This window comes from Rhipicephalus microplus, chromosome 9 (assembly GCF_043290135.1).
Source record: "Rhipicephalus microplus isolate Deutch F79 chromosome 9, USDA_Rmic, whole genome shotgun sequence".
NCBI lineage: Eukaryota > Metazoa > Arthropoda > Arachnida > Ixodida > Ixodidae > Rhipicephalus > Rhipicephalus microplus.
The window spans coordinates 65650268-65675171 of NC_134708.1; the positions used below are offsets into that span (position 1 = coordinate 65650268).

General features: G+C 44.6%; 1 protein-coding gene and 1 long non-coding RNA gene across 2 annotated transcripts; one reads left to right on the forward strand and one right to left on the reverse strand.

The window, feature by feature from the left end:
• Positions 1 to 732: 732 nt before the first annotated feature.
• LOC119185342 (uncharacterized) lies at positions 733 to 8991 on the reverse strand. The gene is made up of 4 exons (XR_005111530.2): positions 8240 to 8991; positions 5962 to 6072; positions 4446 to 4599; positions 733 to 1159 (listed from the first exon to the last, which is right to left on the reverse strand). It is a non-coding gene; the product is annotated as an uncharacterized LOC119185342 (long non-coding RNA).
• Positions 8992 to 11280: 2289 nt separating this feature from the next.
• On the forward strand, positions 11281 to 13454 carry LOC119185344 (major centromere autoantigen B). The gene is made up of 3 exons (XM_075874487.1): positions 11281 to 11432; positions 11546 to 12282; positions 13447 to 13454. The coding sequence occupies exons 1-3, from the start codon at positions 11281 to 11283 to the stop codon at positions 13452 to 13454; spliced, it is 897 nt and encodes a 298-aa protein (XP_075730602.1).
• The last annotated feature ends 11450 nt before the right edge of the window (positions 13455 to 24904 follow it).

Sequence of the window (24904 nt, forward strand, 5' to 3'; positions counted from 1 at the left end):
TGGAATTTCGGAGACACTTGAATATTGTTATACGTGGATTGCACTGTGGTGCTGTTAAGCACAAATAAATTGCACTGGAAAAAAGAAGTAAACCTTCAGAGAGAACACCCTACATTTTCATGCAGCGTGCCACCCAGGGCTGCTCTTTCTCAAAATATGGTAAAGCATCAGTTGATATACAAGGAAGGTACTGACAAACCTTACAAAAGACACTATTCAAACACTATACATCACAATGTCTTATGAGCAGCCACTAGCACCTAAATGGTAAAGAGTATTCAAGCAAAACCAACAAGTTAATAGCAAAGATTGCGCCACAACAGAAAAAACTCAAGACGCCCTATGAAACAAAATTCAGTGGCTTAAATAATCACTTGAGAAAAGAAATACAGCTAGCATGAAGTATATCGTTTAGTTGGATTTCACTTCTCAACAAAATCAAAAGACACCATCGATCCTCTAACATTGTGGCATTTGAACATATTAATGAATCGTTTCTTTAGCACGCTTTCATTAACGTACTTTGCTCTTGAATCTACCTTTCAGCATTCACACAAAAAATTAATACAGTTGGACCCCTCCGTAAATGACACACGCCGGGTCACACTTCTTGTCCCTTTTATGACATTTCTGTTATAAGCAGGGTACCACAGGCTCTCGTGTTCTGATCAACCCTTATTTTGCGGTAGACAAACTGGTGTCCCTTACACCCATTTGTTTCTTACACCAGTGTCTCTCATAAATGGGTTCAACTGTATTATGTGATTGGCAATGCAGCTCCTGTGAAGTAATCCTTGATGCACCTAATTCACAGATGTGAGTAGAACATTGACAACTATTGAATGGCTTCCCATGAGGTGTGGCTCAATAAGGTAGGGGTTGTGGTATCATGGAAAGAATGTGCAGACCTTGACTTGTCACAGGTAGCTTCATTTTTGTCCGGTCCATTCATGATGCCGGGAGCCTGGTGGGTGGCACAGGCGTGATTGGTCTCGGCAGCGGCCTGTGCCGCAGCCACGTTGCTGGCCTCCATGTCAAGGATGTGATGGTGGGTGTAGTTTTCGCAGGGCAATTCCTTGAGCTGCATAAGGAGCTGATGCTCCTCATTGTTCAGCAGCTCTTTGACATCATGGTCAGACCGTGTCACCTGCAGCGGGTCCTGCAGAAAAAATGACATAGTGAAAATTAATTCCCTTCCTTATCATGGTATGCAACCTTCTGCTAGAACTTCCCAAATGTGGAAGTTGCAAAGAATTACACGTTAATGAAGTAACTTATTCATAATTGTCGGCGATTAAGTTCAGCAACTCTTCAGCAGTTCCACTTCAGCGCCTTAACCTTTTCAGACTCGCCAATTCAAATCAGCTCACAAAGTCCCCAATGATCCATTCTTTTATCCAAAACAAACTCAAAAAACGCAGCAATAGGCAAAGCCACAAGTACATTGGAAGCAACAGGCACGAATACTAAGCAATTGAATGTACACTCATACTTTAATACAGTCAAATCTCGATAACTCGAACTCGAAGGGGCCCGAAAATTTGTACAGTTTAAAAGAAGTTCGAATTAACGAAAGCTAACAGAACGGAGGGCTCACCATGCAGTGGCGCATGTGCATTGAGCTAACACACGAGGGGAAGTTTTGGAAGACTTGCATTTATTCACAAATCACAGGACATCGGTCATTAATTGAAGTAATCGGTGATGCGCGTCTGCACACATTTGCCTAGCAGCGAGTCAATTTCGCACGCAGCTTGCGAAGCATTTCTACTTCGGCATCAGCATTCTCCTAGCAAAAGAAGTTGCACACGACACACTCTATAGACAACAACGACTGGGTTTCCACTAAGCAGCCGCAGCGTGACCAGCACATGACAAGAAAGGAGGAGCGTCTCCACGAGGAGAGAAGCAGATCGACATTTGAGAGAGAACCACCATTGCATGGCAGCTTTTTTTTTTTTTTTTGCTCTCTTCCTGCACGTCGTTGAGAGGAGAAGGGTCTACGTAGCAGGGACGACAAAGAGGCACTGGCACTGGCGTGTGAGAGCCAACACTCCGCGACAGCCGTCTTTTTTCCCCTCTCTTTCTCTCTTTTTGCACGCGGTATTGAAAAGAGAAGGGTCTTTCCGTGACAGGGATGGAAAAGGGAGAAGCGTGGCACAGGCACGTTGCATATCGGCATTTGAGAGAGAGCAAACATTCCATTGTGGCTTTTTCTTTACTTTTCTTTTCCTTTGCAGGCAGCATTGAGATGTGGGAGGTGATGCCGGGGGTAGAATGTGGTGTTGAGAGCATTTTCAGAGGGCAGTATGTCCGAATTAACCGTGGCAAGTTCTCGCAAGTTCGATTTACAGGGCGTTTTCCCCCGTTGGAATACACACAGCTTTGACGAAACCTCAGCGTGAGTTCGAATTAACGGGAAGTTCGAATTAACTGTATTTGAATTAATGACATTCAACTGTACAACAAACCCAGATATATTGAAATATCGTATATAACGAACTTATCTTCGAGTAAGATGAACTTCGCTACAATGAGGTTTAATTGTACTGCCCATAATTTCCCTGGTGGCCAAATTATCACAGTGCCAGAGCTCCCTTTAGTAAATACTGTAGCAAACTCTATGTCCCTTACCTCCACATGCTTTATATTGGCTTGTGCCTGGCTTTCAAGCTTTTTTTATTTAAGTCACTTTTTCACAACACAGAGGAAAGTGCAAAGTCCTTTATGCACCTTTAGTTGGCTGTAGCCATCTTGCACGAAATTGCGTGATATCTCCAACTGCTCACACATTCCAGGTTTTCCATGTGAGCTCGTTTGGAGAGGTACCTTTTTTAGTGCAAGGGTGCATGCTATTGTGAAAAGGTGTTTGTGCCGTGACCGATGCTTGGCGTTATGAAGGCTCATTTGGGACAGGTAGTTTGGTCATGTTTTCCTGCGTGAAAGTTCTTCCTGCTAGCGGTATGCTTCGTCGCATAAAGCCGCTGAATTGCAGTAAAGCTCACTAAAGTAAATGTGTAATAACCACGGTGTAAGAAAATTAATTCGGGAGTGTACACTCTCTGCCCGACAAAACGGAGACCGCATCCAGATGATGTTTGATTTTAGTACATGGACTGGCTGCAGCATCCTGGCACAAAAACCAAGGGGTGCTACCACATGGGGGCCTGAAGGGACTCAGCGCGATGAGGCAGACGTGGGTTCCACTTCTTTGTTCGCCTTGTGCATCTTTTTAAAGCACCATGTGCGCTAGCAACTAACACTAGGAACGCATGCTGCTTTTGAGCAACCGAGAAACACTAGTGTGGCGAACACTGTAGTTGCCTCTTCGGTGTTCTCCCACACGCAACACCGTTACGGATGCTACGTGTGCAGCTCGTCATTTATAGTACATATGACGGCTGCGGTCACGTGGAAGGCGACGAGGGGGCCTAAAGGGACTGAAAATAGTGAACATTATTTGGACGCTCCTTCAAGCGGAGTGTCTACACCTAAATTACTTTTCTTACACTGTGGTGATAACGTTGTACATATAATTAGGATTTCCAAATGAAACTTCAGTCACTTTTTCTCCACAGCACAAATAGTTCCTTTCAAAATAAGCGCCCTCTTTGACAGCATCGGCCAAGATAGTGTTGTTTAACTTTTAGCATGAATGTTTCCAGAAATACACGAAGTGTTTGCGGTATCACCAAGCAGAGCACTGGCAGGGGCACAGGCGATGCAGCATCAATACAAAATAATATTAATAATAAAAAAATTCTTTACAATTTTAACACAAGCGCACCAAAGCGATACACAAAAGGTTTCGAAGAGAACGTTATAGTTCAGTGTGCTGCACAGATCATGACAACAGCACCGTGCACAGTCCCGGAAATATTAGACTCTTTTCTTTCGAGTACTGTGCTAATGCAGTCTGCAAGTAACAACAGGGCAAGAACTGGAAAATCAGATTAGGATCAACTCTTTTGCAAGGACACTAGAAAAGGAAATAACCACTACATTCTGAGGTTCTGTGTCAATGGTATGGTATATTCATGAGGAACGCTGTACAGGGTGACGTTGGGTTACTTTTGATGGCTGAGGGCTTTTACGGGTACACACCTAAGCTCACGGGTACTCTTGCATTTGCCTGCCCTGAAAATGCAGCAGCTAAGCACCGTCATGTTCACCAGTCAATCAATGAACCAATACATCAACAAATTCATCAATCATTTTATGTTCCACTTCAGCAAGTAGAAGGGCATGGGAAAAAAACGCTCCTGTGAGCTTGACTAGGCTTCCAGCTTAGTGAAGTTCCCAGTTAAGTAGAACAACACCTCCCACACTATATGTGGATGTAAACTAAGACAGTAGCAGTGAAAATTTCAAATCGGTGGAGCCAACAAGAGGGAAACAATACAGGCTTCAGTGACAAATGAATAGACACAATTTTTAGATCGTACCTCTCAGGTTCCCAAGAGCATTATGGTCAGACTAAATGTCCCTGATGTTTGGTCCATTGGTCGAAAAGAAGGCGCAGCGAGCAATCTGAAGCTACACATTTCCTGTGTTGGTAAAATTTTCACTACTAGTGGTCTCAGTCCCATGAACCTGTAACTAAACGAGTAAAAGATGTAAGTTGAAAGCAAATAGTAAATGGCACTTGAGGTTCCAGGGTAGCACAAAATAATACACGAGGTTCTACAGTAGTATAGCAAAATCACTATCAAACTGGATAGCGAAATGTTATGTGACCACAGTGCTGCGTATGACTTCAATGTAAGCTTTTTAATACGAGCATGGCATGTACAAAGATGCAAGCCATCTGGTCAGCCCCTCTAAAGATCCAGGAAGCAACTGTGTGTGTCAGTCAAAAGATCTAGGGAGCCCTGTGAGTCAAAGCATACACACTTCTCAACAGAAGCACGCAGTGCCTCCTTTTACTTCAGTCCCCCTCCCCGGCTCCTGTAATCCACGTGCCTTTTGCTCTACAAAAGACAGCCACTGCATTTTCTTTCTACTTCAGAACTATTCATCAGCAGGCATCGCATGTCTTAATCCACACAGAATATACCATGCGTAGGACGTTGTTATTGATTTTATCTTTACACGGGACATCAGTGACAGCAAGAACATGCTGTAAGGTTCATATAATTATTATCACAATGACAAATGTACTAATCATACAACCAGTGCAGCCAAACTTCGTAAAAAATGACTGAACACGTTTTGAAAAGCTTGGCTTATCTAAAACAATGACTGGTGCCTGTTCAACATCCAGCCTCATCTCAAAAAAAGATGCCTACGGTAAAGTGACGTTGTTTTACGAAGCCAGAGGAGTGACTGTGCCCGTTTATGTTTAGAATCATTTTGTGCCACTTCTGTTCCTTCAGCATGACAGTGACAGGCAGAGCCCATACTGATAAAATAAAGCGCGAGGGATTCATATGTCCATATCAATCCCTCACTCTTCACATTTAAGACCATCACCTACTACACTGCTAATAGCTCCCACATGTTCTTTCACTCTTGTTGAGAAGCTGCAATTGATGTTCAGTCTTTGCTGCTTTCAGCGAGCGTCACTGCTCAGAATTTCACTTAGGTGCCATCTGGTAATCTGCCAAGAACTTTTCTTGCAAGACCATGAGTGTTCTACAACAGAGTACTTTGCAGTCTATACCCATTCATGTTCCAGATGAAGAGTGCAGATGCAAAAAAATTTCCAGATGCAATAAATAACAAAGCAATACCTACTATATTTCTTGCTAATTTTACCTGTTGATAATTCACAAATGTTGCGTGTGTGTCCCCATAGGTCTATCCTACAGGTTATCTCGCCTTCAATATTTTGTCTCAACACTCTTTGAGGCAGCACTGAGTAGTTCACAATTCCAAGTGCGCGCTGGGAAATCCTTCGTAGGAGCTACACTCATACACAACGTGGTCTGCAGTCAAACTATTCAGCATATTGGCCCTTACCTTTAACTATTTGAATGAGTGCTTTGAAATCGGAATTCCTCACAGCAGTTTGATGAGGCATTTGGTAGTGCATTGAAGCCGGTCCAGAACTGGTTCACCCTGGAGACTTCCCTGTACAAATGGAACTGGTATTTTGTACAGCAACATCTCAATGTAAGGACGCAAATACATGAGTCAGCTTTTGTGAACAGAGGAATTAGGTATTGTATGACCACCCATACAAATAAATTGGGGGGAGCACAGTACCTGCTGTGACCTGTATGGCAATCAAAACATCACTGAAAACTGTTATAATAGGTGGAACCATGCCTACACAGTTTTGATTGATGATTGATATGGGGTTTAACGTCCCAAAACCACCACATAATTATGAGAGCCGCCATAGTGGAGGGCTCCGGAAATTTCGACCACTCGGGGTTCTTCAAAGGGATACTGAACAAAAATTGGTTGATTGATATGTGAAGTTTAACGCCCCAAAACAACTATATGATTATGAGAGACGCCATAGTGGAGGGCTCCGGAAATTTCGACCACCTGGGGTTCTTTTCGTGCACCCAAATCTGAGCACACGGGCCTACAACATTTCCGCCTCCATAGGAAATGCAGCTGCCGCAGCCTGAACAAAAATTGAGCTAACTGACGAAACTTGGCAATTGCACTCGAAAGATGCTACTGTTCCAATAAACTGAGTTTCTTCCCCGTATTTTTGAACAGTTCGTTGTGTTTTTGATGGATTGTGAGCGCGCGAGGGCTGCTTGTGAGCGGGAGCAGTGACGTCGAATTCACCGAGGTGCATGCAAGATACACGTGTTCTTGTCCTCCTCTTCCTTTTCTCCAGCTGTCCTTTTACACTCCCCTCTTTTTCTTTTACAAAAGCGCTGCCGCTTTGCCCCTGCCCGATGCATTGTTCACTGCTGTTGCTGTTCATACCGGTTCTGGGAACCGAAACGGAAGACGAGGGAGTCTAGAGAGGCGGGCGATGGCTGGCATTGCTGGCTTGCCAGTTTCCGGTGAGTTTGACGTCACCCAATGTCACATCCTCTAGTTCCTGGCCCTGCTGCTAGATGCAACAGTTTGTGAAAAAAGCATTCAATTTAATATTTTCCTTTAGTTTCTGCTTGGAATGAAGGTTGTCTCTATCGATTTAAGGACCAAATCTATCGATTTGGCTGACAATATTGGTGGCAAAAATTTTGCTCAGTATACCTTTAACATGCCTACACAGTGTTTTACCAGGCACAACCTAACTGTTCTGTATGCATGCGGTCTTCCACTGCACCAGTATTCCAACCTTGTGGCACTCTATTCTTGTCTTCAATATTATCCAGTCTTGCACATTTACTAGTGAGCAAAGATATCTGAAGTACTGACGTGACAATCACTCTTGGAAATGGAGTCATCAAATTTGCAGCTGTCAGGTGAAAATTTATGCTTTTGTCAGTTAGTAATCTATGGATTGAAAGCTCATCCAAGTTACCATTTTAAAAAATACAACGAAATAGATGCACATCCTCAACGAAGACACAGCACGAGTGCCCACTGTAATCTGAATTCCTGTAACTACAATAATTCACGAAAATCAACGGCAAAGGTCCGCGTTTATTTATTTTTTGAGTACCTTTCTCCCCCCCCCCCCCTCCTTCCATTTTTTTTAAGTAAGAGAGATAATGGCTGGCACTGCTGCTCCATATTTAGTCACTTCCGCTTAAAGTGCGCCCTAACGTAAACCGGCCTAGATAAAGCGCGGGCAAACTCATCATCTCGTATTCAGAGTGATAGCGTCTAAGTCCCACCATAGCCGAAAGTATAGAGGCTATGGTCCCACATACGTAAAATACAGTGCATGGAACTTTGAGTGCAATGCGTAAAACGACAAATACGCCGTTTCGTTCCTCTAGCTTGGCTTTCATTAACATCACATCGCTCTACTGCCATGCTGTAATTTGTTATTACAACTGTCCTGCATTTGAGCAATGAGTTAAAAGATCATCATAGATATTACGACACGTGCAGTATTCCTGTCGAAGCGCAATTAAAGTCGCTTCAAGTCAAGAAAACCACCGAAAGGCAACGTAGGAGTGTGAACAGTGGCCTAATGAAGTATGGGAACGTCTGGACCAACCGAACGTTGTTTACGTAACAAACACATAAGCTTTATCTCCGTAACAGGACTCCAGGGCATCGGAGCGCCGTCTCGGTGCGAGTCCAGAGAAGTGCGGCAGAAGTAGGGTTTCATGCGTGACACATGGACAATGTCAACATTACCTGCACCACTCACCCGTATCACTGCAGCGAGAAATTATTGTCGTCACGGTATCGCTAACAAGCCCCACTAAGTTTCGCGAAACTGAGAACAACTCATCCACTCTGTACGCTCCATGAATAAGCATAAGAAAGGGCACATGAATTGAAGAACATTATCTTTGCTTCTACCACATGCGATGAACCTTTCAAAAAGGGCAGTCCGCCGTTGACCGACTTCGGCTCAAAATGCCCGTAAGTTGGCTTCGAAGGCATCCGCGAGCATGACCTACTACACTCCTGACCTGCCCAGAGAGCACCTCTTCCAGCGCCCACGTTCTAGTTCATACCTTCTGCCGCTAGGGCCGTAACTTAGGAGCACTGTGGCGCTAGTCAGCACCTGTTCGCTGACGTCAGCTTGAGTGTTCGTGGTCATATTTCGGCCAACAGAGCACTCATATTGCGTAATTATTATGCACTAATGAAAAATAATTTTGAAACAAATATTTCAAAAGTCATTCACAAATTCTTTGCAATTAAATGGACGCAACATCACATATGCTGTCCTACACTATGTAAGTCTACGGATTCTCGCATTTGTCCACCAGTGTGCAATAAATTTTTCGTCACACTGAACAGCTTACTTGACCAGTCATCTAAGTGAAAAAATAGTCACATATATGCCGGCTGTTCATCACGGAATGCAGCCGTTCTTACTCTAGCGCCGTCCAAACAGCCGTAAAGTAGCAGACGAACAGGTTATAGGTAGCGCCACCTACGGCGAGCGATTGAACGAGAGCGGGGACACGCGCTCCCATAGGAACCCCGCTATCTGAACAGGTCAGGAGTGTAGTAGGTCATGTCCGCGAGGACAAACGAAGCCAACACCAAGCCAACGCGATCCTGTAGTCAGTTTGTGCAACGCCTCCTATACTTTGAAATGCCTGGCACGTCGGCCGCTATCCTATTGTTCACCCGCGGCCACCGTGTTTTACCGGACTGCCGTGAGGCGGCGCCAGCTTTTGACACTCTGCTTCATCACAGAAAGTCACTACGCTAGTCGCTCTGTGGAGCTTCGCAGCGCTCGTTTTTGTGAAAATTTTGTACTTCAAGGTTTGTAGGGCTTAGCAGAGTGAAAATAAAGTCAAGAACGAAAACAAAAAGTAAATCAAGTGGAACTACAATAGCACAATATTCTCTGCCAAGAGCTGGGGTGTGCTGCAGATAACGCAATATCACAGTACGGTAATAATACGAATAGATATTGCTTCAACATAAAAAAGAAATAACATCAATGTAAAGCAAGATCAACTGCAGGTTCATGCACATAATGGCCAGAAAATTGTAAACAAAAAAAGGCAACATGTATATATTTTATCACAGGAGTAAGTATCACAGCTATACAAAATAGCAGCAGCCTCGGCTGTGAAGAAAAAAATGCAAAACATTGGTAGTCAAAGAAAGTGCAAAGCAGAAAATGACTTTGTTGTCACAGACAATGGTAAAAATCGAGGGGCATCATCATGCATATGTAGCAAAACTAACAATTTAAAGCGAACAGGGTGGAAGAAGAGTTCTCCAATCCATGACACTGGTATCACAGTTGAAGTCTGCAGTCTAAAGAAATCACTTCACTGAAGAAAATTAAAGAACAGAACCAATATATGCCGTTTCAAAGCTTCAGTACTTTGCGTGACAGCGGCTTGTTGTGATACATCTTAGCCACTGCATTTCTGTCACTTATGTCTAATGCATGGTTTGAAAATAGCGGCTTCATAAATTTTTTGCATATTACTTTAACAAAAGCCTCTCTCTGGTCATCATTGCAGCTTTTACATTTCAACACAGGCAAGCCTGTGATTGCACTGACACTGTGCTGCAAACAATGCTCCATTGGTTTCAGTAGAGCTTTTCTGTCTGACAGCATTATGTCAACGTATTTCTTCAGTCCATAAAGAACTGTAATGAGTTCTTGTGTTGGGTAGTAGAGGCCACCCCTGTCTTGGTGGGAAATCAACCCATCCACAGCAAAGTTTCCTTTTGCTTTCCTAACTAAAGAGACACAGTTCTCACACGCACTTGTTTCGCTCACTACGCGAGCTATATAGCCCCCAACAAGTGATATGGCTGCCATATTGGGAGTCGGCAAAAAAGGCTTCGATGACAAGCAAACTTCTCGCAGCACTTGTTGCGTCCTTTTGGCGTTCGCACAGACAGCTGCTGTGCTGCCCCTCACTTCACTTCCACTAACAGCCCGGGAAGAGCAGAAGGAAGTAGAGCTGTTGACCTTGCTTCTGTCGGATGATGCAACTATTCCTGTCTTCAAAATTTTTTCTAGTCCAGAAACAGCACTTCTCACATCCATGACGTCAATGCAACCTGCAGTCCTTCTTAGAAATCCAAACAATGATTCTATTGGATCGCTTGAGAATTTTCTTGCGAGTACAAACGTGAAGCCGCACTCATTCAGCAGAAACTGTATGCATTGCACGTTGGAAACTGTGGTGAAAACTAGGGCATGGTAGGTTTCCTACCTAAAGACTGCGCGGGCGCTCGCTTGCCGGAGAGGCGCACGATAGTGTCAGAACACAGCGCCGCGGCGCAGCGGTGGCGTGCGTAAACAAGAGAGAATCACACAAAGGAATCGGCGCCGACGCGCCAGGCATCTCAAAGTACAGAAGGCGTTGGTTTGTTAAATGGTTTTGCGCGCTCTTTGAGAAGGGGCACCGTATCATTCATTCGCCTCAACAAAGGATACTCCAGTAATGTCGCGCAAACGACGTTCGCTGAGGCTCGACGAAAAGCTCATGATACTGAAATTCGTCGACGAGAACCCGACGAGCAAGCGGCGAGTGCTGGCCGGCAACTGGACATTCCCGTGTACACGCTGGTTACCGTGGTTGGGAAGCGCGAACGTATCGAGGCCGATGTCCAACGCTTCGGCCTGGCCTGCTGAGCGACGAAGTCGGGGCAACACAAGAACCTCGAGGACTTCATGCGAACCTGGTTGAGCAACGTGGCTGAAAAGCGCCCACCGCGCAGGAAGTGCGAGAGACTGCCCAAGCCGTGGCTCTCAGCATGGGCATCGATGACTTCACCGCGAGCAACGGCTGGCTGTGGCGCTTCAGGAAGGGTTTCGGCTTAGGTCGCTGCGAGCGGCTGTCTTCGGCGAAGCAGCGAGCCGCCGTCTCCAGCGAAAGGACCCGGAGGGAACCAGAGGACTTCCTCGCGTACCTTGACGCCAGAGAGCAGTACCATCCGCGCGACGTCTACGTCATCTGCTGGAATCAAATCTACTGTGCGCACCTTCCTTTCGACCTCGTAAAGCCTGATTCGGACGGAGATCCCTGGTCGCCAACCACGTGGCGGTGGTCGGGCAGCGTGTCGGCGTCATTCTGGGCGTAAACGAAGACTGCTCGGACAAGCTGGCTCCGTGGGTCGTGGGACGCCGCAGTGACCCGAAGAACCTGCGAAACGTTTGCAGCCCACCTTGCGCGTACCTTGCCAGCACGGAGGACCTCTCGCGGATGCCTGTGGGTGCATTAGAGCAGTACCTGGATGTCCTAGACAGACGCATGCGTGCCGAGAAACGCGTGGTCGCCGTCTTCCTGACCCCAGATGTGGCGGAAGCCGTCAGTAGCGACTTCAAGAACATTCGCCTGTTCTCGCTCGGATGCTCAAGCATGAGCAACCGGAATTCGTCAGACGTGAGCATACTGAAACATTTCAAGCAACTCTATCGAACCTTCCTGTTAAGGAGGTTCACCGTACTGAACGGTCAGCCGGTGGAGGCGAGGCCTACGCTCCTTTCCGCCATGTCCTTGATCACCATGTCGTGGGACTGTCTGAAGCAGGACATCATTAGGACCGCATTCAAAGATTGGGGCTTCCATGGTTGCATCCTGTCTCACTCGGCTGCTGCCGAACAAAAACAAGGTGACGCGGCAGGACATGCAGTGGACACTGGGAACGTTCTGCTGGACAGCTTTGTCTGGACGGATGAAGAGCCTGTGCTGAAGGATGTGGTAGTGAAGCTGGAGCCTCGTGACACTGTCGACGAGACAGAACAGCGGCAGGCAGGTGATAACGGTCAAACGCAACGAGTCATGTCAAACTGCAATGCTTTAAAGGCACTCGACACTATCCGTCTTTTTATTTGTCATAACGACTGCGGCGAAGAAGCGTTAAAATGTTTTCGCACTCTCGAGAGCGCATTCTACAAAGCATTTTCTAAGAAAGTGTGTGAGCGCCGAAGAAACCGAACTTTTGTCAAAGTACGAGTTGGAAGCACGGGGCAGCATCAATATAAGTCATGGTTGAATAGCATTGGGGGTTCGCATCCTTTACAAGCTCATTGTGTCAGTATGTTGGGTGATGTTCAGAAATAGGCATAATATGCCACATAGCTTCATAAACAAGATATTTTCTGATTGTCCATAGCTAGTGGTGATCAAAAGGCTGTGGTAGATTGAAAGATTTACTTTAAGCATAGCATTGTGCATCTTTACAAACAGCATGTTAACGGAAAAGAAGCAGCATTTGTCATCCAAATGTGTGGCAGTTTGGCTTAAAAAATACTACTCTCGTAGCTGAAATCTACATGTCTAGCAGTTCTATGCAAATGTGATCAAGATGTAACGATAATTCATTCAGCCACTCACACCAGAACAAGGAAATGTTTGCTGCCTACGAATTCCATCTGTAATAAATTGTTTGCTTTGTTTCAAATGGATTTGACCCACTATTGCGTAGCTGTCTTGTCAAGCACAAGTTGCTACAAGAGAAACTGACTATATATATTTGTAGGTGTTTCTTTTTATATTTGCTATAACTACGTGCAGGGACATTATTATTATTACCAGGTTTCCCAGTGCAAGCTAGCACATTTAGAAATTCTAGCTGCTATTGGCTTTGCATGGAAACACATGAATCTTTGAAGTGAATGAAAATTCAGAAAGAAATTGAGTTCCTCAAAACTGGTGTGTGAGGAAAAGATACCATTGTGAAGTACAGTCCGCTTTTGTGCATCATTTCATGGCACTGCTGTAACTTTTGTAGTGCAAGCTACATTGGCCTTATTGCCATTTCGCTGCGGTTCATGGCCACACTGAGAGCTGAGCCATGGCCTATCAACCGCCTCTGCAGGCAGCGCCACTCACCCTGCCATCTGGCATAACAACAGAGAAGGAGCCGATGAAACGGCATTTTCATTTGAAAGTCAGTGTTGTGTGTCTCTGTGTGTAGAACCCTGACCATGTTCAGTCGCACTGTGACTGTTCAAACTTAACAAAGGAGAATCTTCTATCATGTTCCCTTCTTTTTTCATCTGAAGGGGTTTAGTATGAACCAAATAGCCCAACAACACGTTCTCGTGACCGGCGTTGCATCATACATACAGAGAAAGCGGCTCGGTGGGATTCGTCGGCAGGTATTAAAAATGAGTCGCAGTGACGAAAAGAAGCTAGTCTTGTCGGCTGAACAAAACCGAGAGGAGGCAACAAGCTAGATTATCAAGGTGGAGATGGATGCAATAAGCAGGACACGAATCGTACCTCTCGTTACGTACACGCAGGCAAGACTGAGTGGAGCAGCAGCCAATTTTTTTCAGATTTTGGGTACAATTAAACAGAAAATTGAAAAAAAAAAGCAATACGTAAAGGTAATGATAGCACAAGTGCCACTCCCTCTCTCCTCCCCTTCAGTGAAAAGTAATTCAACAAGATTTGGAGTGGTCGCCCTTAGTTGGTCCAGATCAAAATTTCATATGACGGAGGATGAGCCACTAAAAATTTTAAAATGCTCACCCATGATTTTAGTAAAGGGCTTTATTGAGTTGGCATAGATTCACCATTTCGAAAATGGTGAAGTCATGTGAGGAAAGTGTATAGGACGCTTGCTTCGTCATTGTCTTAAATTTCAAGTTTTGAGAACGAAGGAGGGGGGGGGGGCACTGGCTCGGGATTTAACAGTAACACTTAACAGCTGAAGGTTAACTTTGTAACATTCTACGGTTATATGGCTAGTTCTACAAATAGCATGCATTAGAATAACATTGAAAAATTCTTACAACAGTGCACTGAGCCAATCACAAGAATATCATTTAAATTACATCTGTTTCTAAAGCATGGAGCCGCTCTTATGTTTAGCCACAATTTTTGGGACACCAAAATGTGGTGATCACTTTTTTTTTCTAGTACAAAACATCCTGTTGTACAATCAATGCAACTTGGGCAGGTTGGCGCATAACTATAATAGAGAAGCGCATAAGATTCGTTTGCGAAAGATGGAGATGTAGACAGCACAAGCAAACTTCAACCAAGGTTCAGTTTGGAACACGCAAGAATAGATCGTGTCATAAATTGCAGTGATGTCACGCATCGTGCTTATATAATGAAAGTACTAAAAATCCTTGTTATCACAAAGGCCAGTGGGTGTCATTGCTGCCAGCGCATGTAATATTCTCGGCTCTATAGTATCACTCCTGTTTCTTGATAGCTGAAAGGCTTTTATAATTTTCTGATATCACCAGGATGCTTGAGATCATGGTGATTTGTGGTAGGATATATTCTTCTGCATTCCATAATGAGTGTGGTTTAGAGTTGATGTTTGTGCTGTATACATTTCGGGTCTTTTGTATCCACAACTTATGTGCTAATGATTCGATGTTCTACAAGTAAATTCGTAAAGCAGTTTGTGGATGTGCTACATTCATTTCACAGCTAATATAAAAATTTTTAATATTTTGAGTGAAGAGATGAAAAGCATACATGAAATCCTAAGTGGTGGAAAGGTAATCGTTGCTTTAAAGGTGGTTGTAGTAATACCACGCTTGGTTCTATATAGCTCGAGGCTATAACCAGTAGTTGCCCCTGAGATAAACCATGATGAGCTTGGTTAGCCACCTTATATACGAAGTCTCTCTCTGGATGGGAAGGGTACCAGAATCTTGGAAGAACGCCAACATCGTTTCAGTTCATAAGAAAGAATGTGTCAAGCAGTTGACAAATTAAAGACTTAACAGCTTACTGTCTGTTGGCTACAAACTATTTACAAAAATAATAGCTAATATAATTAAGGCGACATTAGAGTTCAATCAACCAAAGGACCAAGCAGGATATTGTAGAGGCTGCTCCACAATAGACCATATTCATCCTGTAATAAAGAATGCGCAGAATACAACAAACCCCTATACACAGCTTTCATAGATTACGAGAAGGTGTTTGACTCAGTTGAGACATCAGCAGTAATGCTGGCACTACGGAATCAGGGCATCAACGAGCCCTACATAAACATACTGGAAGAAATATACAGTGGATTTACAGTCACCATAGTTCTCCATAAAGAAAGTGACAGAATCCCCATAGAGAAGGGTGTAAGGTAGGGAGACACGATCGTTCCAATGCTATTCACTATACGTGTTTACAGGATCGGCAAAGAAGCACACTAGCTGAGGTTAAGCCAAGACATGCTGACTGCAGAATGTTCAGCTTGTCTAATGAGCTATGTATCTAGCTCTAATTTTGCCCCAAGTTGACACAAGTTCCATACGCAAACATATACCGGCCCCCACTGAAGTGGTTGTTAAAATATGGCTCATATTGAAAGCTTGGGATGGTTCTATACGTATTCATACAAGCATGTTTTTTTAGTGCGTGTCTGTTTTTTTATTTCCGTGCATTGAAGAAACTTGCCAGTATGAATAGACCATAGAGGCGCCAAAATTGCGAAGGCAAAAGAAGGTAGAAAGGCGCTATGCATGTCAGGCGAAATCAATGCACGTCAGCATTATCGCTTTTTAAAAAAGCACGCTGCTAGCACGTGCTTCAAGTTTAAGAGTATTTCATACCGTGGTCATTTAAATGAGGGGCGATTACTTATAATCCCAGGGTTTATTGCTGACTTATACCCAATAAAGTGGATGCTATGAGAACCGTCACCATGACCCAATCGGTGGTAGAACATCGATCACGTAATTTGAAAGTAATAGGTTTGGTCGCTGCCATCTCAAAGTTGCCTTTTTGTCCACTCTGGTTTAAGCAATCCCGCATGGAAGAACACCTGGAAAACTGCTCCTCTGCATTCGAGCAATTTTTAATCTAGGCTTTTAGACGTCTCAGCTGTCGTATAAATGTATGCAATGTAAGTAGCAGTATATATACATGAATAGGGACGTTTTGAATCGAATACGAATATCTATTGAATATTAGTCGAACAGTTTTCGAAAGGCTTAACGTTCTGAAACATTTTATTTCAAACAGATACCCACAGTATTTAACAACGTAACATATTACTTCAGACTTAAGCACCGAAGATGCCAAATTTATGTAAAGTGAAATAAGCTCGTGTACCGCATGCAGCGACCAGAGCCTTCGAGGTTCTAACCACTTATATGCATGCGTTTCGACACATTTCTTAGGTGTAAGTTGAATAATACACTTACTTCAGTGCTGGAGGCGTTACTTCGTCACCATCTTTTCAGAAACGCTATAAAACCTAAAAGTTATTTCGTGAATGAACATCATAAATTTCACGTTGATAAGTGGAATGAGGATGGTCCCTTCGGTGACGGTGAAGTTTAAAGCAAAAATTCATTCATCTATTGGCGAGTGTAACACTTCGATATTCCCATGAAAGCTTGAATTACACACGCCTTGGTAATTCACCAACTAAAGTTTGCTCTTCCGACACGTTGTTCCTTTCAGGTTTTCCCATCAGTAACAATTGTTCGAAAGTTATCAGTTAAAGTATATTCGGCAATTCAAGTTTTTGCCATTTCATACCACTACCAAATCGAATATAACGCTATTCGATTGGTTATTCGAAACTTTCGAATATTCGCACACCCCTTAATGTATGACGTTGGTTAGATTTTTCGATACGTGGGAACCCTGACACTGTAAATTTACCAGTATCGCCAGTATCGATTAACTGGTAGCACAGCAACATCATCGTTTCGCCAGAGTGCTGGGTGATTACTTCAGCCTAGCTCTGTATCATATGTCAATAAGTAGAAAAACTATGATATTGGTATGCATTTATTCTACAGTTATTCCATGAAGGACCTAGTGAAATTTTGCACGGCTGGTTTTACTTTCACGGTGGTCTTGTAGATATTGTGTGTATATACAATATAGTGAATCGACTTCTCACCCAAGGTCGCAGAGTAGAATCCCGGCCACGCCGGCCGCATTTTCGATGGTGGCGAAATGCTATAGGTCGGTGTATACTGTTATGTTTAAACAGATAGTCGAAATTCCGGTCCACTTCTCTGCAGGGTCTCATAATCAGATCGCACCTTTGGCTCGTAAGACCCCAGCAATTATAACCTTCATAAGCTTCCTCACGCAGTGGACGTTCTGAAATAATCATTAATGCTTAATTAGTGCGTTTAATGAAAACACTAAGACTGTTTTTCTCAGTGTATGGCAGGTAAAGTGCGCCGCTCATCTGCGTGTGAATTTTATATCCAGGAAAGCACACTGCCGTGCGCGTGTTTTATTTATACAAGTCCGCGTTCCTGCATTAGCAAACTGGCGGAAGGGTTTGGTGCTCCGGTTTAATTATACCTAAATGGTAATCTTCCTCCCATTCTTCCTTTGTTACCAATCCTCTTCTACCTGCCCGCCTCATCAAGGTACGTTGTTAATGCTTAAAAAAAGTTTCTTGTCTTCTTCACTAGCTTCCCTGAACAATGTTTGCGGAGGATTAATCTGCTCTCGCGGTGGTAAAGCAATTCACGCATACAGATACGTTTGCCTATACACTTGAACAAACACCACCAATCCGTCTACTCGATATAAACAAGGATTCCCGCATGTTGTTACCCACGAGTTAGTCGCCAAAGGCTTAGTTTCACGTAAACCAGCGGGATCTCGACGGACGAGTGGTGTACAGAGCTTTGTAGTTGCCTTAATCCAACCAAATCTAGCCACAGTGTATGCGTGCATCAGCCGCTTTTCTGACGAGATGTTGTACACCGCATTTCTTTCTTATTGCGTGTCTACAGCGGTAGATGTGTTTTCGTGGACCCAAGTGCGAGGTTCATGCCCGTCTCAGGAAACCCTGTGCGCTTCAAGAGGACTTTTACAAAAAAGAATAAAAAAAATAAAGCAGTAAAGCACGCAGCGCCAGAGGTGTATCGGAACATGGGTCCCGTGGAGAGGCAGTAGAACGTGAATCCGTCAATCCTCTCATGCAGCAACTTAACCTTCCATTAGTTTGATTTCCTCACTGCGTGTAAACAAAATAAAAAAATCACAGCATATCCACGGAGTGAATGATATGTGGGGCGAAGCGTCCATCCATCCGTCCGTGTGTCTGTCCGTCCATGCATGTGTTCATCACGTTCGAGAATGCATATGGCGTGCGGGTAACACCGACGAGACGCAAGCCAAGGAAGCCCAGTGCAAGTTTTGTCAACGCGCCCGTCGCTCTGCTTCGTTCTTGCCTAAACCAACAATTCGCCACGTACGGGAACTATCCAGGAAACTAAGAGAAGCACTCGTTCTCCGCGCAGTCAGGCAAAGCGCGCGCAGCAGCTAATCGGAGCAGTGGCACTTCGGAGAGTCGTGGCAGAGTAACGCCATCTAGAATATGAGACGAGAAATGGTCATCAAATTGTTTTGCCTTCTTTCTCCTCTCGTCTTCTCTCGGTTACACGTGACTAGTGACAAGGTTAGAATAAAAGGAGCTTAGCCCCTGAAAAAAAAAAACATCGACCCAAGAGTGAAAAAATAAATGAAACTGCTGCAAATTGTTTCGAAAAACACTGGGCGTTCATACACAGACGAAATATCAAAGTCAGAGCACCACAAAATGGTGTGTTGTCCTGACTCATTGTAGACAGGTTGAAAATTCTGTGACGTTTTATTTTAATCAAATATTCACATATTCGCAGCGTTGAGGTGTCACGACCTTCTTCTTGTGATCGTGTCCACATGCTCTGTCTTTATATAACGGCAGATTAGATAATCTGTGAGCTTCGTCTTTTAAGAGCTGAACGCGATAGCGATATGCTGTCCCTGTAGTGCGTACTTGAAACACAAAGTGCATGAAATCTTTTCGGACTTGCTATGCAACCACTATGCGGCGTTAAGGGAATACGCGCAGTAACGTGTGTGCTTTGTGTAGTGGGTGACCGGTTTTTTAACCATGAAGTCGTTATGATAATCACAGGTTCTGATGCCCGATGTACGCTTGTATCGCACGTTACTACTGCAATATTTTAAGTTGTATTGTGAAGAATGTACACAGGACGCGTGTGTTTATAAAGCATGAAAGTTACTTTCACTGCATTTCAAAACAGGGAGAGTTATTCTCACTGATCACTCCAGCAGACGCGAGGTTGTGTGGTAGAATATCCGCTTGTCACAAAAAAGGAACACTAGGCAGATCTGTTTAGTGTTCCTAAACGAACGGATACTAGCGCGACAAAAACGAGAATGAAAGATATACTACAGCGCTGCTCGCAACCTAAATTTTATTCCGAAAAGAAGCGAAGAAAAAACAAATAGAAACTGGAAAAACTAAGAAAACAAACCATCGCGATATGAAAGGTGACCAAAGAAACAACAACAGCATATGCGACCGATGAGACGTGAACGTGACGCAAGCTACCCATGAGTTATGGTCACTTCTGCACCCCATAGTGCCAATGAAGGCTGACTTGCCACCTTCTAGTGACATGCAGAACACTCTCATGATTTCCCGTGAGCGCTGGTCTCTGTGGAAAGGCAAGATTTATATTATATCAAAGCAATGTTTACAAGCACTTCTCCGATAATTAATGGTTAAAATGGGAACCTGTGCCTGTCTGTCTTTTCTCTCCTCATTAACGTTTTTGTCGCGCTATAGTATTCGTTAAAGATACAGAGGAAATGACACTGAGTATACATTTACGAGAGTTATTCTTTTTCGAAAGTCTATATCAACTTTTCAATTACGCTGTTCCACACATAGAAGGGCGTCTCGCGAAGGCTAGCGAAGTTATATGTCATGTTTCGCAACCCGAAAGTATTGAGTCGCATACAAAAAAACGTATATTTATGCGTCATGCGATTTTATACTAGGCTGCATCTGACGCTTCTATGTCAATGAACCCGCCTTATTGCTTGACAGATGGTCATAGGTGTCAACATATTTGTCTTCGTATAAGTGGCGTGATACGCCTTTGCGAGCAGTGGTAAGGACACCTCAACTCAAGTTTTCGAGCGCATGATACAATAAGCAAAGCAAGAAACACACACAAAAAAGTTGATTTCATGTAATCTTGTGTTTTCTAGCTAAATATATGGCTGTTAATGACAAAGAACAGTTATTGTTTGTCGAAAGCGTCACAGGTAATAGAAGAAGAAGCTCCACACAACGCGCGGAATAATACATATATATGAAAACACTATAGAGATTTCGTCGGTAGCGCATGCATTAGACGCTGTGTGTGAAACGCACTACAAATATTCACATTAATTGTCAAGACATCAACAGCACTCACAGTGAAGCAAGCTGCAGTTTCTGAGAATTTACGTCTCATTCGCTGGAGGTAAATGACGCGCCGTCTCCCGAGGCGCTAAACACGACTTCGTGTCACTCCTACAGAGCTCCCGACAACGCCGACTAAATGAGGCACGTTCTGAGTGATTCGTATAAGAAATGTCTTTGCCGACAGTGACAAGCTTTTTCTCTTCGCATCTGGCATGCGCAGAGATCCCTTCGTAAGCGTGAATTACTTTAACTACCAATAGCTTCACCAGGCTGCGCAAATGGCTGGCAGTCACTTTTGAGCCGTTTGCTCCTATGGGGAATGCTGTTTCCGAAACGCGCGACCTGTTTAGAACCTCCTAACGACGCTTTGACTCGACCTTTTTTGGCCTTTTTCTTTCGCCGAACGCCTTCTGGCTTTCTGCCATACCTTCTCTGGCACACAGGTGACCAGAGAAGCTCCAGGGGTTGCTTCCTGCATTTAGTTTCAGTAAACGGCATTCTTTGTTGAAGCAAAAGCTTCATAGCCCTGCCTTTGTTGTACACGTGTACTGACAAATCACCAAGCTCAGTAAAATCCTGACGAAAAGCTGGCTTTAATGTAAGCAAGGATGTCGTTGCCAGGCTAATAAAAGAAGAAGGACGACAAAAAGATGACGTTCGACCCCGTGAAGCATGCGCCAAATAGTGACGTACTATTGTACTAGCAGCTCGATCGTTGCCGAACCTAATTTTGCTTCTACCAGCTGTACTTTCACACAAAGACATACGGGATAACGACGTCCGCTGTATAAGTCGCTGTATTTTTTTAGAGCCCAATATCAACGAAAAAAAGGAAGACAACCATGGAGAAAGAGCACAAACCCGAGGGCCAGCGGAAAAGCACCTGCTGACCCTGCAGCGCAATTTCCACACGGTGGAGACCCCACTAATGAGCAGGCTTTGTCGTGTCAGCAGATTATTTAAGCAAACATGTCGCCAAATGAAGAACTCCCGCTCGCATCTACATGAACCGTGAGCTACATGTGGTCTAGTGGCTAAGGTACACGGTTGCTGACTCGCAGGTCGTGGGATCGAATCCTGGCTGCGGTGGCTGCATTTTCGATGGAGGCGAAGCGAAAGAATGGCGCTAGTAGCTCGGCCTCAATTACTCTAATGGCACGTCATGCCCCCATGACGCGTAAGCAACGGGTGTGACGTGAAATAACGTTTTCAACGTTGCGGCAACGTGTTGTCAATAATCAGTGCCATTGGGGTTGTTGGAACAGTCCATAAGAATAAACCGCATGAGATTGCGCCAACGGATGGTGTCGTTCTTTATGCGAAAGCGTCAACCAGCTCACGCTGCGAAAATCAGCGTGAAGGCGTCGGTGTCGTTGAAAAGGAACAAAAACTACACTATCTCCCGCTAAAGGGAACCATGTGCAGATGCAAAGCACCGGGCGCTAATGTTTGCACTGATGGCGACGTTGACGCTGGCGCTGATCGTGACGTGGCGCAGGAGAAAAACCTGGACTGCACATTTTTATTGTTAAACAACGCACAGGAGAAATCTCCCACCAGCGCTACGGTGAAGGTCAAGATCCAGTGCCTATATATACGGGGTGGCCACCGGTGAACGGTTGTGCAGTGCAAGCAGTCGTTGTTTTTTTTTTTTCAATTAAGGAACTCGTCAGCACACGCTACCTGCGTTGGCAATGAGAGCCGAGAGATCGGGGAGCGAACGCGGATGCGCAATGGAAGTGTAAACACCGCCGCGAGAGATGCCTAGAGGAGAGAGAGAGGGCAGCGAGCGTAAGCTAGCGGATGCTGATTGCGTCGGCGTTGCGAGGCTAGAGACGGGGAGCGTAAGAGATGAGAGATAAGGGGAGGTGATGCGCATGCGCAGTAGAGCGTGGTCGCCACCGGATCAAGCTCTCTCATAAGATGCTTCGCATCTAAATATCTGCGTTTGCTGAGAGAAAAAAAATCGAAATAGCTGCAAACAAAGAAATGACTCGAGTTGCAACAGAAGCCAGGGCTGCTGCGTGGCGAGCTGGTGCTCTACTAAACAGCACTACCCTCCCCGCCCCCCCCCCCCCAAAAAAAAATGAAAATTGAAGAAGAAAGAAACCTCTATACTAATGTCATGTAATGCGAGATCACCGTCACGCATGTAATGACGAATGGCATAATAGTAGAATCGCGCTATAGGTTTCAAAAAATCTGAGAGACACAACGAGTGAGGGGTTCAGATGCCTACTTATTACAACACACTCAGTCATATCAATCATCATCATCAAAAAGAAGAACAAATAAAGTGAGGGGTAGCATAAATTCGCATGTTAGTTCACGGAAACGTAGTGAGTGCCAAGATTCCGTAAAGTATTTTCCGTAAAGTGGGTGTAACGCTTCCGTAAAGTTTGACCAGCAGTGGGAATGACACAGCGCTGAAGAGCAAGAAAAATCCCGAACTATTCAATTCTAATGTGATCACTTTTGCTTATAAATTAATAGTTTCTTGGCAAATCCCTCAAAGTGGGTGTGAATCATACATAGACGCCACCACCATCATAATCATCAAGCGCGCGTGTCCCTTTGCTAAGTTGGAGGACCCCGTAGAGAAGTGGACCTGTCGAGAGAGTCTTTCAGGTTATCATGGCCGACGAGAAGGTGCGTAGGCGTGAGCGGTCCCGTTCGATCTACCAGGACGACCCCGACGTCCGGACCTTCTTTGGTGAGCCGGACCCCCGGAGCGATTTCGATGTGGACTTCAGTGCGGAACCCGACAGTAAGGTCAGTGCGGCATGAAACGCTTGTGCATGGCCCGTGTGCCCCAACAGATTGTTTTCTACTGTTAGATTGTAAGATGCCGGAGCGAAGAGGTAGATGCCTTGGGCATGGTTTCGCGGGTTGAATTTCGAAGATGGCTATGCTTCCTTAGTGACGTTGACAGAAATTTGGTTTCGAAGAGGGGGGGGGGGGGCTCACATCTTTGGCATTCAAAGGGCACCTATGGGTAGGCGAGCGTGACTTAGGGCAAGCATGTCCCATAGTCAATTATTACTATTATTTTTTTTGTTCCGAGACTTTATGACTGCCCGACCGCTAGCTCGTGTTGCGTTTTCATACATTTACGATTTGTTTTTGTGTTTTACTGAAACTCCATTGGATGCTTTGAAATACATAATCAACTAACCCAAACATCCTGCCTCCCGGTTCTTGGGCGATCCCCCTCTGTGGGCGAGTGCCAGCAATGCAAGAGGATAATAATCATCATCATCATCATCATCATCCTAATCATCATTCGCAGGGGCACGTGTGCACTGTGCCACCCTCTGGCCACGTCCCTGGTTTGACAGCAAGCAGACGCTGCCGTTAGTGGCCAACGCTCTTGAGAGCTTTATAGTTTCGGAATGCAAGATATGATTATATCCAGAACTTCCCGTAAAACAAACGCGTGTTGTGAGGAAAAAATTAAGGCACCTCGCAAGCTAGTAGCTCATGCCTCCGATAAATAAATATTGAACAAGCGGATGAACTCTGCTTCATGGAAGTGTCCGCTAGTAAACATGAGTAAAAATGTGATGCGACATAAGGATAGCTGGAATGATAAGTTGAATGGTTATTACCATAGGTTGGCATAAAAAAAACCGCCAGGCCAGCGCGGAACGCGCAGGACTGTCACAGTGGAAGCTGGAAGAGCGGCTTTTTAAAGCCTATTGTAACTATTTGGATAACTGCTACAAGGACACTTGCAGGGTACCCAATTCGCCATAAATAACTGTTGGGTAGTAGGCTTATATTCACTATGCCCCCAATCGTCATTCTTCGAAAAAGCCTGGCAGCCGCTACACACTTGCAAGAAATTTCGTGCAAGTTATTCATGCAGTACAGCTGACGGCGATAACCAATTATGGCCTGAAGTGGATATGCGGTATAGTTAATAGGTCAACAAGAACAAGATTTTTTAATGGGATGGTGCATACCCACTCGTTACGCAATCCGCATAATGTGACGCCTGGTTGATCCTTTGCTCTCAAGGCATCTTTGCAACGAGATTTCAAAAACCGGCATAACTTTGTGGTAGAATATTGGGCTGGCACGCAGGGGACACGGGTTTGAATCCCGTTGTGTCCTTAATGTTTCATTTACAAATTTTTTCCTTATTTCGTAAGATAGTGGTTACGGACACCGGCGGTGGCAGACAAGCGCGGTGCACGTGACCCTTGTAGTGATTGATTGA